At 42.4% G+C, this 18,761-nt stretch overlaps 1 protein-coding gene across 7 annotated transcripts in view; it reads right to left on the bottom strand.

The window, feature by feature from the left end:
• CALD1 (caldesmon 1) overlaps positions 1–18,761 on the bottom strand; it is a 171,555-nt gene that overhangs the window by 23,758 nt on the left and 129,036 nt on the right. For 5 of the 7 annotated variants that reach the window (XM_041484372.1, XM_041484370.1, XM_041484374.1 and 2 more), the window contains 3 exons: positions 4,915–5,061; positions 2,957–3,932; positions 2,270–2,344 (listed from right to left, as the gene is read on the bottom strand). In XM_041484372.1, coding sequence (XP_041340306.1) covers positions 2,270–2,344; positions 2,957–3,932; positions 4,915–5,061 — 1,198 coding nt within the window. The remainder of the gene's footprint in view (positions 1–2,269; positions 2,345–2,956; positions 3,933–4,914; positions 5,062–18,761) is intronic. The other 2 variants (XM_041484376.1, XM_041484377.1) reach the window with 1 other exon arrangement.

Here is an 18,761-nt window from a genome sequence, read left to right as displayed (position 1 = left end):
TCATTCCAAAGGCAGGCAACAAAATAAGTTCTTTGCCTTGTCTGACTGCTTCCTTAAATTACAGACTAATTCAGCTTCTGCTGAATTCAAAAAGGACTCCACTTGGAGCAGGCAGGTGATATTACCTGAACTGAAATAGCTCACATGTTCTCACATGTGACAAATCTCACAAATCTTCATATCAAGCTAGAACATGACCAAAGGCATGGTTAACAAATTTCCAGCATTATGTATTTATATTTTTATCTCTTTCCATACTGCCTTCTTTTCTGTTTGATTTTTATGCTATTATTTGAGAGCTGAGATTTCTGAATCTTGAGTTTGAACACCTCCAGACTGAAGCAAACCAGTTACTGAGGCTGGGGCCCATCTGGCAGAACTAATTCCTTACTTGGGCTCAGTTATTTGGGGAGTTAAAAGCCGTGGGCATCTGGGTCTGGGGTCCCCTGTAGAGTCAACTGCCACCCCCAAACACCATGAGAAAAGCAATGCTGCAGCATGTCTAGCCAAACTGGAAGCAGGAAATACCAGGAGTCTCACATCATGAGAAAACTTGGTCATATCAACTTCTCAGGTCACTTGTAAGAACAAAAAACTGTGCAGGAGTTCAGAAAAAGAGACAAATTTTTTTTTCTCGCCAAATTAATCAAAACCTGAACTCTGAGGTCCAAAGCAAAAGCAAAACCTGATTATATAGATACATTCTGGGTCTTGTTCATGGAACACTGGCATCCTCTGAGCTGCATGCACACTCAGAAGAAGAGACCTCACTGAATTTGTATGTCCTGGAAAGGGGGGGAGAAGCTGAGATGGGAACCTGATCTTGCCTGATCATCAATTTTTGTTCACAAGTAAAGAAGCAACAACTGAGGTTTTCAAGACATTTTGAATGCTCAGGATGAGTATTCAGCACTGCACTAGAAGTAGGATTCTATTAAGTTGTCTCAGCTTCAGCATCCAAAGATGGAAACACTAAAATCACAAGTAACTTTTATAAGTCTTGCCAATTTCCTGGAATAATCTAGCCCAGTGGGTAGGGTTTAAAAGCATGATGAGAGCTCCAGGGAGAGCTGGCCGAGCTCTACATAAGAACAAGCAGCACAACTGTGTCTCAAGTTCCCACAAATCAAAGTTTGTGGCCAGCTACAGACTCCTCTTTACGTTTACTTGCAGTATTCAAAGACTGCATGCAAAAGTGAATAGTGGAAATTGGTTATGCCTTCTTAATATAATCCATCCGTTTTTTTTTTTTTTTTTTTTTTTTTTTTGTGCAGCTATTTCCTCACTGCTCTCTGAGGGTGAGCTAAGCATGTTCCAAGCTCATCTGCTAACTAAGGACCCTGGAGTGGACCCTCCACAACCCTCAATGGTCCCAGTCCACCAGGCAGGCAGAATTCTGTGCTGTGGCTCCCTTTAAGCCACACAGACCTGCCTGAACCCAAATGGGTCCAAATTTCCAAGGCTCTGACTATCTCTGAGCAGTCTCCCCTAACGAGAATCAGGGTCTGTTTTGTGAGCTGCAGCATTGAACCAAAACCCCTGCACAGCACCGAGCGTGGTGCCCTGTGTCCTGCTGCACCCTGAAGAGTAAATGGTCCCCAAATCTTCTTTACTTACCATACAGTAAAACACCATGGCACCAGCTCCTGTGTTTACAGTGGAAATGCAATGCAGTAATTTTGGCGGATTTTCTCTTTAAAACAAAAGGAGAATCTTGGGTATGCACAGTTTACATCAAGGGGTGTTGCAGCTTGCAGGGGAATTATTAGTTAAGGCAGTCTGCTGGCCAAAGGGCCTAGATTATTATTATCATTATGATGATTATTATTAATTATCATGATGAGGATGATGATCATGATGATGATTATTATTATTATTAGAGTAGGTTTTGTTCATAGGGAAAAAGTTCACAGTAAAGTGAGAGGAAACCAGAGAAGGATGATTAGTTGATACTGTCCTGAAAAATTCATCCCCAGAGGGAAAACCATACTTGTGTTGTTGACTGAACTGAGTTTCCTGAAATATTTGTTTTAAGACAAACAGGAATTGGTCCTAAAGCCCCAAAAGAACAAACTACTTAAGAATTTGCTTAATTTTAAGCACTTAAGGAGCTTCATCCCTGTTTATTTCAGCAGGGTTACCCATATTCTTGAAGTGGAGCACAAGCTTAAGTACTTTACTGAAGAATCAACATTCACTTATAGGTGCCTTATTTGTTTTCATACCTCCAGTTTCCCTATCACATCTAAATCAGTGGTTTATGAGTTACCTGATCTTGTATGGAGGTAGCTTGGAGCTTCTCTTCTGGCAGCTTTTCCTTTTTAGCTTCCTTCTTTTCTTCCTCCTTTGTTTTTTAGGTTTTCAATAATTTATTTTTTAAGATAAAAACATCGCACCTGCTTGCATTTTTTGTTTCTCCACGCTGTGTTCACGCACCAATCCAGTGTGCAGCCACAACTCCACCTCTGTGTGCAGCTGTGCCCCCTCCACCCTGCCCAAATCCTCCCAATTCCCCCCCTTTTGGCCTTTCTCCCTGGCATGGCATCATGCTCACATGTCCCAGTACAGAGCCCTTTCTTGTGATTGCATTTAGCACACAGCATTCCTCACACACTTCCACAGGTGCTCATAATATTTTCTGCCAAGATGTGTCTGCCTCCACCTCATGTGTTACTGCATTAGGCCAGTTTTTATAGCAGCTGAGGGGGAAAAAGGCAGCAAAAGCACATGCAGAGGTCTGAACATGCAAGGTTTTCTTTGAACGATGGAGTGGGGTCAGGCCTGTTGTGCACTGAATTATTGGTAAGCAGGAGGGATTTCTTTTTGGAAATGGCACAAGTGTTAGTAACTTCAGTACAGGACTAGATCTGTGAGGAAATTCCAATTCAATCTGTTCTTGCATTACATTTCACACAAACCACAGGTGTCTTATTTTGGTGCAAAATGTTTACTGTACCTGTTTTTTTACGACAGCTGCTTGAGGTTTTTCATCTTCTACTTTCTTCTCTTTTACCTGTATATCTTCTATTTTCTGTTCTTCCATCTTTTGTTTTTCCTTTAATTTCTCTGCTTCTAGCTTAGCCTTTTCCTCAGCTGCCCTCTTTTCCTCTTCTGCCTTCGCCCTCTCCTCAGCTGCCCTCTTTTCCTCCTCTGCTTTCTGTTTTTCCTCAGCTGCCCTCCTCTCCTCTTCTGCTTTAGCCCTCTCTCTTTCCTCAGCTGCCCTCCTCTCCTCTTCTGCCTTAGCCCTCTCCTCAGCTGCCCTCTTTTCTTCCTCTGCTTTCTGTTTTTCCTCAGCTGCCCTCCTCTCCTCTTCTGCCTTAGCCCTCTCCTCAGCTGCCCTCTTTTCTTCCTCTGCTTTTAACCTCTCCCTTTCTTCTGCTTCCTTCCTTTCTTCCTCAGCCTTTTCCTCATCCCTAAGCTTCTCTTTATCTACAGCATCAGTTACACTTTGTGTCCCTTCTGGCACAGCATTTGCATCATTCTCTGCTTTGTGTTCCTCTGCATTTACAGTTACTGCCTCTTCTTTATCAGTGGATTTTTCTGCTGTCACATCTACCTGATTTTCCTCCTTTGGTTTCTCCTCCTGGACCTCCTCCTTGTCTTTTTCTTCTTTTTTCCCCTCTTCTTCCCCATCTTGCCTCCAGTTGTTCCTTTGGTAGGATTTGGTAACTGTTTCTGTCTCCTCAGTCTCATAGCGTCCTCGGCGTGTCTCAGCCTTTTCCTCTTTGCCCGTGGTCTCATTTTCTTCCACATTGTTTACTTCTCTCCTGCTGGGCACTGACAAGTTCCCATCTGTGATCGTGGGGTCGAGTTCCTTTTGGCGTTCCAGGGCTTCCTGCAGACGTTTCTGGCGTCTCTCCTCCCGCCTTGCCAGCCTCTCCAACAGTGCAGCTTCATCATCTGTGGAGCGCTTGCTTTCCTCTCCGGCCACACTGTGTAAAAGAGACAGGTTTGCATTTAAAAAAAAAAAAAAAATTCTTTCTAACAACATATGTACTTCACTCTTCCTAGGAAAAAAGCTTGTATCATCATTCCATGGCTGGAAAACACAACAGGTTACAGACTTCAAAATTTAGCTGCTGGTTTGCTGTCTATATCCACTCTCCATAAATAAATTGCTTCTTGTGCTCAGTACCTCTTAGCACTTGCCATCACAATTTTGCTTTTTTCTATCAGTTGTGTTATGGCCACTGGAAATCTGGGTATAGTATTTATATTATTATTTATGTGAAACTAAACAAATGATAGACAGATAGGAAGGCAGCTCTGGACAGACAGAGAGGCCACTCAGCTTGTGACAAGTGGGTGGTGATAGGAGTGATATGGTGTAATGCTTTAGGGGCTGCAGGGGGACTGCTGGACTGATGGTTGGACTTGATGATCCTAAAGGTCTCTTCCAACTTGGATGTTGTATGATTCCAAGTGTCACTGCCTTCCATGAGCTTTTCTCTTCTTTATACCTGCCTGACACTGACAATGCCAGGTGAGTGCTTGCTCCAGAGCTCACACCCAGAAACTTGCAGGTGTGTTGCAGCCACAGTTTGAGAACTGGGTGTCCCCCAGTGCTTTGCCCCACAGTGCCATGACCCCTGTGAGCAGAACAAGAGATGTGGTGTTTTGTGAGGCCAGATGCACCCACGCCTGAGAGAATCTGAGAGCCCCCATGAGCCACAGCTGAATTACCCCACAGACAGCCTTGAGGACACCTGGATATGTGCCATGAGCCAGATGTGTGGTGCTCCCACCCTACCATGTAGACACAGCCAGGCTGATCCTCACTGTGAGGTCCTTCAGTTTAAGGACGGCCAAACCCAGCACTTCAAATTCAAGCACCAAACAAACCTCTTCCACACACTTCTCTACTCTGAACAAAAACGACCCTTGGCTTGTCAGTAAACAACATCAGACATTTACCTGTTCTGGGCATTGACCTCGGATTTCTCTGTTCCTTCTCCTGAGAGATCTCCTTCCTCCTTCTGCCGCAGCCTCTCCTGCCGAGCCCGCCGGCGCCGTTCCCTGGCGGCTTCTTCGTCATCGTCATCGTTCCTCTGGTAGGACAGCCTGCAACAGGGAGAGGGAAACATTGGTGCTATGGCATACTGGACACAGAAAAAAATCACAAAAAGCAGTTTTCTAGAGCACAGTAAGCATGGCTACAGCGGCTGCTCCACGTGCTGTCGTGAAAATGAACCATGAAATTGAAATGCGTCATTTCCAACCCTGGTTTTCTTTTGGTTCTCAGAAGCAGAAGAGAACTTGAGAAAATAGTCCCTGTGAAGGCAGCAACAACACCACACTATCAGCTGGCTTGTAGAAAACACCAAATCCATAAAAGCCCAGCTCTGTAGCTGAACAAACATCCTCCTAGCCTGCACCACGATCCTGTCGGAGCAATCACAGCAGCATTTGAGCAGACTTGATCAAGCCCACGTAACTGAAATTGGACTCAGCAAAGCAGCTTTTCATTAGCCTCCTCTAAATATCACATGCTGAAAACGGTGACAGTATTCCACATTTTAAAGACTAGAAAGCAGGGAGACACAAGTATGACAACAGCTCTCAGTGGTCGGTTCTGAGTGCCAAACATCTGACACCCACAAAATTTTTGTGAGCCCGGAGCCCTGCCAGGCCAAATCACACAAGATTCTCTGCTGTGATGAAAGCCTACAGCTGAGAACCCATTGTATTCATCTACCCCAACAGATGATTACATTTAGTTTCATCCTGCTTGAAAAGGAAAGCACGGCCTTAAAATCCTAATAATCCCACGTCCCATTCAAATCTTTGCTGAGGTTATTGCTGTGTGAGATAAAGGGAGAGGCCTGCATTCCTCTTATCTTTTTGAGCAGGGAAAGTGAATTAGGAAGCCAGCATGTGCCAGACCCAGTCAGGACATTCATTTACTTTGCTTCTGGCAGTGGTCTGACACACCATGGTTAAGTCGTCTCCCTTCTTTATATAGTCACATATTTGAGTTAACAGTGCAGCCATGAACATGGGAAAAAACAGAGTTCTGCACTGACTAAAACCAAGTACAAATAACGTTCATATTGCAAATATTTAAACATTAAAAGCAACTAAATTTTGATTTAGCCATCAGTCAGACTCTTTGGGGCCAAGCCTCTCCCATCACCATGTTGTGATACTACTTCTCTCCTTTGCTGAAAGAAGGATGAAAGCATAGGTTCGACAGGGGTTCAGTTACCCCAATTTCACTTTAAGAATTTAAGGTGTAAAACATGGCTGAGCCACTTGCCAGACCTAGAACAGCATTTTCTTCCTCAGTGCACCAAAGAATTTCATTTGCTACTTTCATGCTCTGCTTCAAGTGGTTTTTCTTTATAGAAAAAACTCTTCTCAAAGAGAGTGCAAACCATGAGCGACATGGCCATGAGGAATCACAGTGGGGGATGAGGAAGAAAGGAAGCTGAATTAAAAGCACTAAAGGTGTGATGAAAGGAAGGCGAGGAAAAACACTTCCTGCCATTTGCAAGCAACTTCAAGGGGTATCAACAATTCATTTAGGTCTAGAAAAGAAAGAATATTAATACAATAATAAATCAATAGGGTCTTTAATTTCCATAAGAAAGAGACTCTGGAATAAAACTGCACTAGCAAACTGACCATGGACACCCCCCTTTTTAGTAAGATGTTGGCTGCGAGAAGCCTATGATCTTTTCAACTCTGAAGTCCAGCTGTAAGGGCACAGGAGAGGACACACTGCTCCTCGCCTGTGGCAGCTGGACCATGGCCACAACTGAGTCAATACTCAGTGTCTATAGCTCAGGATTTGTCTTTGCAGTGAGACCACACAAAGATGAAGAAGTTCATTCCACTCTCTGTACCCACACAGAACACCCCTACACAGCAAGGAGAACAACTGCTTTTAAAAGTCTCTTTAAAATGCCTTTTTTAAACCACCAGTTGCTCAGCAAACTAAAAAAGGAAATAAAAAGAATACCCTAAGCAAAAATTCCCACAAAATCTTATCCATTAAACAGATATGTACTTCCTGTCCTTGGACACTTATCACATAGATCATCTGTTAAGAAAGCTCAAAATGTTTCTTGTTATGATTCTAAACACATCCATTGCCTTACTGCATATCACAGCACTTTCTGACAGTGAGCAAGTACAACAGGTATTCCATTCATGAGAATAACCTTAAGTATTCATTTCTGTTCACCAGCACTCATGCAATCTGCCCAGTAATCAGGGAACAGTCATAAGACACAACTAGTTACAGTTTTTTAAGGAGATTTCTTACAATTGTGTTACACTGCTTTCAGTGTAAGGGGTGACCCTCATTCTCCCACTGCTATAGATCTCTGTAGCAACCCACCATGAGCAAAATCAATCTGGGAGCTCTTCAGAGCTTATCTTCCAATTGCCTCCGTCTTTTGACATCCTTCAGACTAAGAGTAAATAAATAATTAAAAGTATGTCTCCAAGATTTCAACTCTTTTTATCAGACAGATGCAAATCTGATGATCCACGCTGGCCTGTGTTGTTTCTCCACCCTCGGAGAGCAGCCTTGCTGACCAACACACCCAGAAACTAAATTAAACTGAACTTCTATCCATTTGTCACCTTCCACATGGCTTTGCAGGAAAACATCTCTCCACAACCAGCTGTTCCAGCTGTCTCAGGCAGTGAGACCACAACACAGCACGATCTCCAAGAGGTGTACCAAGCCTGCTGATACAACTCTGTTGTGGAATATTCAGATCACAGAATATTCTGACTTGGAAGGGACGCACAAGGATCATCAAGTGCAACACTCAAGGACTGAAATCCCAGAGCTGAAGAACTCAACAACAAATCTCATTAGTATCTGAGTAAGTCTGAAAATGTTGCCCTCAGATTGAATGGGGGGGACTTTGTGTGAAAAAGAAATCTGCTGGATTGGGAATACAAGAGATGTGGCCATCTGCTTCAGACCTTTTTCAGAGAAATACAGCACTCTGTATTTTACACCAAACACTGAATTTATGTAAAGTTATAACCCAGCAAGAAACCTGGTAATAGCTGGGATGATCATGGGGCTGAAACCATTTCATACAAGCCAGCTTTAACTGGTTTCCACTTGAAACCTCAAATCAGCCCAAGCATTATCTAAGGCACTTTGGGTTTGGAGCTCCTTGCCCAGTACTAGTACATTATTATTACTGTCTGAATTATGACAGCACTGAAATTTCCTGATCAAGCTCATGGGCTTCTACACTAGGCAATTTATGAAGATAGGGCAAAATCTGGTCCCCATTCTAAACAGTGTATATTCTGATTAAAGAGAAACCTTATAATTTGTAGCACAATCTGCCCTCAGTGAGTCATAAATAAACCTGATGAATCTAAATTATTTTTTCATTTTTCACAGGGATAGGAAAAAAAACCTGCCTACGTTTAGCAGGATCCCACTACTCCATTCTAGAGGAGGCAAGGAGAAAGAATTGCTGTGGATCTGAACTCTGACTCCATTTCAAGAGTGAAAAAATACATGAAAAAATACATGAAAAAATTCCAAACAGAACAAAAGCCTTTAAGTTTTTTAAGCAGTCAGCTCATATCTGCCTCTTCTTCCCTCCATGGTTCACCCAAATGTCAGTCTGGTTTTTATGCCTGCAGAAACACCTTGCATTCTTAGCAGTGCCCTGACAACATGGACTCAATTAGACACAATTGCACCTATTCAGCAAGCTCTTTCCCACACTACTTTGTTATCCTGAAGCTTTTACATGTATTACAGATTGATTTTTGCCTGTGGCCCCACCCCAAGAAATGAGGTTATCCTTCCTGTACCAAAATGCTGCACCTATAACTTGCAGCCTAACCTACTTCTAAGACCTCTGCCCTTTATTATGTAAGAGCACAGCAGCTCAAGTGATATCTGCTGATTTGTGACTCCAAATTTATGTCAGATGGAGGATGTCAGTAAAATGTCCTCAATGACAGATTTCACTGCCAGACTCAGCCTATAAAAGTTGAATTTGTTGGCCTTCTGTGCTCTTAGAAAGTCTTTCTATTTACCCAGGCTCTTCCTGAAAGGATGGGTGGGGTGAGGATGGGCTTTGTTAAAATACCCACTGGGGAGTGCTCTTTGTGTCACTGTTGATATTCAGTCCCATTTTATTTATGATGACATATGCTTTTAATCTTTTTATTGTTTGCTTAATTTGTGTTATGATAGGCACACTTCAAAACCTGACTATAAACAACTGATCAATCTTCACCTCAAAATAAAAAAAAAACCCATAACAAGGGCACATGCTTCCACAGGGGGCTGTGCCTCTCTCAGGCTTTGCGTGTCAATCTCAGCTGTATTTCATTCAAGCCATAGCTAAAAATGTGCTGAATGGTGGGGGGCAGTTGTGGGGAAAACTGTTTCTTCTAATCATTCCTCCATCATTCAGTGAGGGCTGCCAGCATTCTGCTCAGACCTGCTCAAGAAGATTCATTTTTATGAGGGAATGAGCAGAATTTCAGTCCAAAATGTTCCTGCTTCAAAAAGATGTAGTGAGTGAAAACAGGGGGTTATGGTGGAGACATGCAGACATGCCACCACAGTTCTCAGTCCAATGTTGTGCATGAATGCTGCTATTAACACCCATATTTTTCACATATTTCTCAATTTGACATGCACCATTTTTTTTTTTTCACATTGAATGTAGGAGAGACAAGTGGATGAAATTAACCCATGGCTGGAAATGAAACCCAGACAAATTAAAAGTGGAAATTAAGCACATGTTTTGAACAGTGAGGATAATTACACACACAAGAAATGATGGAACATCCATCTCTTGCATCTCTGCATTAAGAGGGATGCCTTTTTGGAAGTTATACTACAAAATAATACTGATTTTTGGGTTCATTGTAAATAGCTTGGTGAAATTCCACTAACACTTATGTATAGGAAGTTAGACTAGATTATATGGTGGCACCTGCTGGACTTAAACACTACAGCCCTCTATTTACAAACAGTACACATTTCCCATTTTGCCCACAATTTATCTCTGTCTCAGAAATACTTTTACCCTGTTTATCCACCCATTCTCTACAGGTACACAGCCTGTACTTCTGAGCAGGCAAATTACCCAGATATGCACACAGTTCTTGGGCCAAAACAGAGACTGATGCACTTTTCAGTGTATTATGTTCTCATTCACTTCATTTTCATACTGTGCTTCTAATACACTTTCTTCTTTTTCATAACTCCAAAGATTTCAAGGATTATTGTTTTTTTCTTATTAAATATGTTTACAGAAGAACATTTTTTCTGTCTGACCTGGCGTCCTTAATTTTCTACTAAACGTTTAGAAGCATTTCTTCTACCTTAAGCCTTGATCTAAAATACCTAAAGGCTACAGCTTTTGGCCGTTTTAACAATGCTTTTTTTTTTGTTTCAGCTGAGCAAAACCTTTAGATTATTTACTTTGGTTAAGGACTTGGCTGGGAGATTATTTTGTTTACATGACAAAACAGTTAAGCATGGGAAAGAAAAGGCCTTCTAAGAGGTTCAGTTTGTGACTTTTTTGGGGTTTTTTTTTTTGATGTTTTTGACATTCAGGTTTTTAAACAGGTAAGGAAAGAGTAGGTGCATTCATCCCTCTAACAGTGTGATTCTGAAATCTAAGGTGCAAGCCATGCACATCGAAGAATGAAGGATAAAAAGTGATATGCAAAGTAGAAACCACAAGGAAAAAGGACTCCATAGTGACAACAAAAATCCTTGGTGATTACCAAGTAATTAATCCCAAAACCATCCAGAGATTTGATTCTTTGCAGGGGATTGCACTGAAGCCTCTAGAAAAGACTTGGGCTACCCAAATTACCGGTTTCCATTGAAAATTAAGATTTCAGTTTTGTAGATATCCAAGATTTCCAGTGCCCTGTCTTTTTTCTTTTTTCCTGCTCAGAACAGCACAGTTCCTTTGGTTGTAGATTCAAGCCCTAAACCTGGGCCTCAGTTAGACCCCTCTGTACCAGCACAGCATCGCTCTGCACAAAGGCAGAATGGCTCACGCACGCGCCTATTTTTCTTTTTTCTTTTTTTTTTTTTTCTTTTCCTCCCTTTCCTCATGGCTTAAAACTGATGATCTGTTTCATAATATGAAATGCAAGCAGATTCTGCAACCACAGCCACATAGCTCTGGTAAATTGCCTCTGAGCACCTCAGCATAAATCCAACGCAGGGCTGCAAACACGAAGGGTAAAACCCTTCTGCTACTGAAACAATGTCAAATTTGCCTCCAACGTATATTATATTTAGATAAAAGTGCTTGCTGGAAATGTACCAGGGGGAAGCACATAATTCTCTCAATATGTGAAGCCTAATGCTCTGCAGTTTTACTGCATAACAATAGACATGGCATTGACCTGCCAGTGAGCAGAGCAGCATATCCAATCTGTTCCAATTTAGAAGTTTCACATGGAAAAAAAAGAAAACAGAAAAAAAAAAAAAAAAAAAGAAAGCAGAAAACAATAATTGGCCAAGTGCCTTCTACCTGATAATTTTTTACTGTTTTCCTCGAAGCTTGGTGGAGTTCACCCAGATCTCTGTTTCCCTGGCAGATGGCAAACATGCAAAAAAGTGTACAAAACAAGCTTGCTTTTCCAAACGTGAAAAAAGTGGGAGCAAAACCCAATCAGTGTGCATACCACTGTGGTTAATGTGGTATTTGTTGACTCCGGAGCAAATTACTTGCTGCCACCACCTCCAGCTTACAGTGCTTTATTGCATATAAAATCCAAAATAATTTATGCCACAGCCTTACCCAGTAAGTGATATTTCAGGCATATGATTTGAGAACAATGGGCATCTTGCCTAGCTGAGGCATAAGTTAGGCTTTATGGGATTTGCCCTAGAATGCATAATCCACATTTTCTACAAAGACAAATAAGAAGTTTTCTTTCTTGTGGTTTTGGGCTGCTATATTTAATATGGCTTTCAAGGCAATTTTGTATGTCAAATTGCTAGTTTACTGATTGCATCCAAAATCAAAATCTAAGTCAATGTGCAGTTTAGCCCAGTAGCTGCAGCAGGCAATATTTTTGGGAAAAAAACCATAGTTTCAACTTTAAAAATATATATATTTCTGGTGTTATTTTTTTATTTCAAAGCTGTATCCTCAGAAAGAAGCAAACAAGAACAAATTGATGATGTCAGGAAAGCACAAACTGAGTTACAATAAATCGTGTGTATATTCCTGACCTGAAAACCCAGCCTTCAATTTCATCTGCTTATCTACTTTCACCCTGGTTACCAGCTCTGGAGGCTTCTTTAATGCAGCACTCTAGGAAATAGAGAGCCTCTTAACAAACCAATGCTTCCACTTCATTTCCTCCAAAAAGATTAACAGGTTGCTGCATTTTAAGAGTGCTGTATTTTAAAAGGAAATACAGGAGCATGAGGATAAGGTCTCATACACACGAAGCTTCTTTAACTTCAACCTGCTCTTGCTCCACTGAATATCATGTAAAGACAAAGACTAACAAAGTCAGCTCAGAGAATCACTTATTTGAGGAATGAAACATTAATATCCAAACCAACCTCAGACACACACCCTAATCCTCCATCACCCTGCCCAATCTACTCACAATCAACTCCCAGCATATATTTATTCACCATCCACCCTGACAAAACCAGAACTTTGTGAAACTGGAGATGGAACAAGGCTTTGGTTTCCAAAGATGACAAATTTCTGAGCAGAACTGCCTTTTGCACTCCTGCAGTTTCTTCTCTTTGCAGCGTATAATGAAGAACCTTTGAAAGCCTTTACAGGGTATAATGAAGAACCACAAGCCAAGTGCTGAAAGGAAGAAAATTCCCAGCATCCCATGAATGGATATCAAGGACAACGCCCACCAACAGTGCTGGAGCCACCCTGAAAGGAGTTTTTTTCATCCATCACTGAAATGCTGCCATGCCTGGGGTGGATCAGTGTGTGGATGGCTTCATACCCAAACCAGTGGTCCCTGAAATTCATTCTGGATTTGGGACAGAGATACTAAATAGGGCAGGAAGGAGGAATGTGGAAGCAGGAATAGCAGATTAGGTCTGTAGCACAGGAACAAGAAATGTCCCTGGACAGGGAGAGAGGGGACAGGGAGAGAGGAGATCACAGCAAATGGATGAGGAGCCTCCCACCCTGCAGGGCTCAGGATGGGGAACATTGATAGAGAAATACTGGGAGAACAGGGAAAAGGGAAATAGATCCTTCCGGGACAGGAAGGATCCAGCAAGGACAGTGAAAGCAGCAGCACTGGGCAAGGGGCTGTCACCACCATCCAGCCAGCTCCAGAGGGCTGTCCAGGGCCTGGAAAACCACAGCCCTCCATGACTGGTGGAAGGATTGGAACATAGCAGGTTGTGACTACCCAGGTTACACATCACTCAGTAACTCACCCTGGACAGAAGTGCTCTGTGCTCTGAGACACCTACAAACAGCCAGAACCCAGCATTTTTGTTGCTTGCTCCATTGAAGGTATGGGTGTCAGCATTAGTCTGGTCTCTGTGAAGCGTCAAAACTGCTCTGTCTTTCCTAGGAGACTGGAGATTTTAATTAAATGACTATTGCTCAGAGCCAGACAGGTCCCTGGGGATGTCTGCTACAGATTTCAGAAATACAGCAAACACTGTGCTGACCAACAAAGTACGAGGCATGTATCTGCACACAAGGAGTCTGGAAAAATAATTTTACAAGATAATTACTCAGATAATAATAGAATAATCTTTTTTTGTCGACTCCTCCCAGCATAAAATATGCACTAGGAGGACACAGCCTTTACATAGCACAGCAGACTACTGAAAAAAATGCCACAAACAGGATAGCAGATGAAATGCAAGACCAGAACACGCACCAAAACAGACCAGACTGTGAACCCTTATGCTAACTGAAATAAACCACTTGAGGGGAAATATGGCATTACAAATACATCCAGTGCTACAACATGTGGTGAATGGAAAAAAAAAAAGTTAATGAAAATCAGATGTCTGAACATTTTCTGGTACTGATTCCCCACGCACACAACTCATGGATGCTGTGCAGGTGTGGATTTTGTTTCAAGGGAAATTCATGGCTGCTTGCTTTTAGCATGGGCAAGCATCTCTCTCTTTCTGAGGTGTTTAAGAAGCCTACTGTCAACAGCCAGGGCGATTAGGAGACACTTTCAGTGAGACAGCAGAGGAATTATTAGTGCAGATCCCATCATTTGCTAACAGGATTAGGGGCAGATACATTCCATGCATCCCTGTGAAAGCTAATCCTGATGTGTCTTTCACCTTCATGAAAGGTAAAGAACCCTTCCATAAAACAGGTCTGTACAGACCTGCAGGGTCACGTCCAGCACTTTGAACAGCACACTAATGTTACAACAATTTGCAGACATCGTATAACAGCACTGTGCAAATTAAACAGCTGGAAGTTTGAAATGTAGCCATTGTAACTACACCCACACAAACACAATAAAATATCCTGGCTTTATCCTTTCAATTAGTTTTCCCTTAGATGTGCTTGTTCTTCTCATATTGCTTCACTGTAATCCTTATTCCAGAGATGTTACTTGCAAGAAATTACCAAACTCAGTATTGGAGATGCTGTCTGGAAAGCTGACTGAGCTCATGAGAGCTGATTAATCACACTGCAAATACAAATCTAAAAGCCACTGTTCTTTAAAAAGGGGGGGAGGGGGACAACCCTTTTCACAGAACTCTGGCAACAAAAACCTCTTCCATTTCAGACTCACTAACAAATTATCCACAATTTTTAAGCTGTTCACAGAAGTATCCAGATAAAACCCAGGAATCACTAGAAAACAACAATTTGCTTGCCCTAAAAGTGCCCATAGCCTGGAGACTTCCAAAGGGACATAGGCAGCTGTAAAGAGGCACTGAACACAGAGAAACTGCCCTGTGGAGATACAGGGACAGGGTGCAATATTCACAGTGTGATTTCAAACCACAGCAGTTATTGTGGCACCCTTTTTGTTGTTGCTGCTGATAATTTCAGTTTCATTCTGGAAGAACAGCTCCACACAGGAAGCCAGTCAGTAATTGCTGTTGCAAAATGCTTTACACAGGTGGGCAACAAGGTGGGAAGGACAGCAAAGAGCTGCTGTGATAAGAAAGCAATGCAGCCACTGGAAACAGACTGCAAGGGCAGCCAAAAGAGGATCTGATCCCAAAGGTGAGAGGAGACAAACCCTGATCAGTTTCCATCACCAAGAAGCAAAGCCATCCAACAGATTCAACTGACATTTTTACAGACAGGGTAATCGAGAAATTCATCATTAAATGTACACACCCACAGATGCTGAAGCCAAGGCTTCTGGTATAATCCATTAGATTCCAGAAGTGAATGCATACTGATGGCTATTTTCCCCTTGTTATTATACTAGTTCTCGGCACTTGTTAAATTCTTTCCATCAAAAGATCACAACATGTTTTACAAATGTTAAGCAACCCTTGCAACCCTTCTGACTTCTGTGTGGTGAGGACTGTGGCTATTATAATGCCAGTTTATGGAATGGAAAAACAGATATATAGATGAATGTACTACTTTTAGTCTAATCAGAGCAGACATGGCTCTCTTTTGGCTGCACTGCTTCACACCTGCTCCAACAACTTGTTGAAGCTACAAGGAGCTCTTCCAGCAACTTCTGAAAGGGATGGTTGTGGGTATGTGGACTCCTTCCTCCCAGCCCCATCTCCAGTAGCTGCACTGTGCTGACTTCCACTGCTGCTCTTGAAAGCACATGAAAGCCACTGTCAGAATTATCCTGAGATGTCTTTTTCTGGCATACGGAACAAGGAGACCTGCTCCCCTGAGTTCTCTCTGATCTACTGATGGTCTGGCTCTTCTCTACATTTTAAATAAAGCCTTCTGTTGCTAGGTATTTCCAAGCCAGTAGTCTACATTTTTAAAAAGAGGTGTGCCTGTTGGGAAATAGGAAAGGAAGGGCCAAAAGCAAGTTTAGCCCAGGGGATCTTGTGGCCATGTGACTGCAAAAGCACCTCGGACTTTTCAGAGGGGTCAGCAGGGCTCAACACAGTCGGGAACCTTTTGGAGCACTTGGCTTTGAACTGAGATACACTTAAATGCCTGAAAGAATGAGAAATGGGGTACAGCATCATCAAACAAGGAGTGGAAACAAGGTGTGGCTTGCTGCCACACCCTTCTGCTCCTCAAGATTCTACAGGTACAGAAAGCTCAGTAGGACTTGGTGAGGTAGGACTCCCAAAAGCTGATGGAGTAAGAAAACAGCTCTACACCAGAGAGGTTTTAGTCCTAGAGAAACTGCAGGAGGTCACACGGGAATGCTTCTGTGAACCACAGCTCTCAGTGCTCCCTCTTTGGTCACACAGGGGAGATGGGACTGACCTGAACGCCAGCCAACCCTTCCAACACCAGCTTTTGCAGGACGTGGTCTTGATTCAGTCAAAACCGCTCCCCTCTCACCTGGACTGAAAGACAGAGTGTTTTGGGGTGCCACTGAGACTCCTACATTTGCACAGCAGATGTGTCCCCAGAAATAACACCAGAGAGCAGACCTTACACTTGATCCAACCAGGCACTGTTCAGCCAAGTGTCCTCTTCCCAGCAATCCATTGTAGCCATTCACAGACACACACCAGGTCCATTGCAAAGGAGATGCAATTCCATTTATCCTTTTATGAAAGTTCTCACTGAATTGAAGTCATGCAGCCTGAAGGGCACTGGGAGGGGCCAAAATCCAAGCACTGGATAGTAAATTTACATTTAATATACTTTTGTGAAAGTACAACATTTGTAAAGCAAGGATTTGGCAACGTTAAATGACAAATACTTGGCACAACAAAGAATTAGGACAAGCGTAAGAGAATTTGAATTCCTACTCACACAGAGTGTGGTCCAACATTTCAACTGAGATTAATGAGTAAACAAGAATATGGTCATTGTCTTTCTGAAGAAGATAACCTTTAGTAACTACAAGGTAACAAAAAGGTCTAGGGATCAGACTCTAAATTGGAAAAGTAAGTTGAGACTGCTCTTAATTCAAGCTAACATGCTGAGAGTTATGTTCCTAAATACAGGGTTTCAAAGACTTCATTTGGCTCCTCTTGTTCTACAGGTTCCTGTGTGAGATCCTTAAACTCCCTTGTGCTCCAGTTCCCATCTGACTAACACTCAGAAACGTTCAGTGAAAAAAACCATGCATTTCAGATCCAGAGCACTACCCACACCAAACACAGGTGTAACTCTGAACCCAAACACTTCCAATGCTCTGCCAATGAGGTGCTCCTGGATGTACTTAGGGGTGTTTCTGCCAGCTCAAGGTGAGCAAGAGACAGACTGCCAGTGTTGGTGCATAGCTATAATCACACACAAACAGGTTTTCTGGACATTTCACCAAAGTTTGCTCAAAATACCTCCACCCAAAATTGTTCAGGGGCAATAAACATAGGGCTGGGTGGGAGACACTGTCTCCTGCCTCAGCACTTCACAGCGTGTTGGGTGAGTTTGAAAGACAGAGAAGAATCCAGGAATTCAGGTAAGTAATTAACCCCATGGCTTTCCCAAAATGCCAAAGGACCAAATGCAGCTCTCAGACATGCACAAGAAAGGAATATTTGTTCTCAGCTGAATGGGCTGCAAATCATCACTAATGCACATGCAGGCAGTGGGAAGATTTCTCAGCCATACAGATAAGGACTATGGGAACACCAAGATAGCTCTGCTACAGCATCAAGAGAATTTTGTGAGTTTGGTAAGCCTTGAGTAAAAGCTGTGTTTTCACAGAACAACAAAATGCTTTGCTACAGCCTTTATGGCGAATTTAACAGAGGAGCAAGGAGAAAATTAGTCCTCAAACTTCATCTTTCTAAGTAAAGTAAACATTTAGCTGGTTTTGGAAACAGATGTGGCCTCTGCTAATTAGGCTTTTGGGCTTTTTGCAGTCCTGAGAAAGAAAACTGCTGACACGATGTGTCTGACCACTCCTGTTCCAGGAGGAGGGAGATGACTAAGGCCAAGATGCTCAACACCATCTTACACACCCAGAGCACATGCCAGTGATTTTCCTCTTGCAGGACAAACAGAATCCTAAAATAAACCTCAGGCTTCACAGAGGAAAGATGAGTGTTACACAGAATACACACCCTGATTTAAAAATGGGATTCTTCTTTTATAGACATCACTGTGCAAGAGAATACAGTAAGGTCAGAACACACTTCATTTGGGCTTTGAAAAATAATCAAATAAAACACTATCAAGAGATGAGAGAAAGAGAAAAATGAAAAAAGGAGGGCAAAGGAAACACGTGACAATGGAGAATGTCTCTGTAGCTCATGGGAGCTGGAAAGCCAGGAACAACCTGAAAATAATCCCAGAGACTGCAAAGGTTCCACCATGGCCATGTCAGTGTGTGATGATGGTAGCACACATCACTGAGTCTCAAACTGACACATCTGCTGATTCACAAACTCCACTAAATCAGGTGTAACAAAAGAAGTACAAACACACAAACAAAAAACAAACCCGAAACAAAACAACCAAAAAAACCCACAGTAAGGAACGAGCCAGGACAGCAAGAGTTGTGATGCTAAAAGGTACTTCTGTAATTACATCACAGCTGAACGAACTGCAGAAGGAATCTGGCAAGCCAAAAACCTCCTGTTCAGAAACATGTAATATATTTTTATGCTTAAAAAGGCCTGTGGGCAATTTGGCTTCGGCAAACCAAACAGAAGCCAGAATTTTACATCCTGTACTGTCAAGTGCGTTGGT

The sequence above is a fragment of the Pyrgilauda ruficollis genome, unplaced genomic scaffold (assembly GCF_017590135.1).
Source record: "Pyrgilauda ruficollis isolate IOZ18807 unplaced genomic scaffold, ASM1759013v1 scaffold66, whole genome shotgun sequence".
In the NCBI taxonomy this organism is placed as follows: Eukaryota; Metazoa; Chordata; class Aves; order Passeriformes; family Passeridae; genus Pyrgilauda; species Pyrgilauda ruficollis.
The sequence above is the reverse complement of the archived record's forward strand: the minus strand, read 5'-3'. Positions and strand labels throughout refer to the sequence as shown.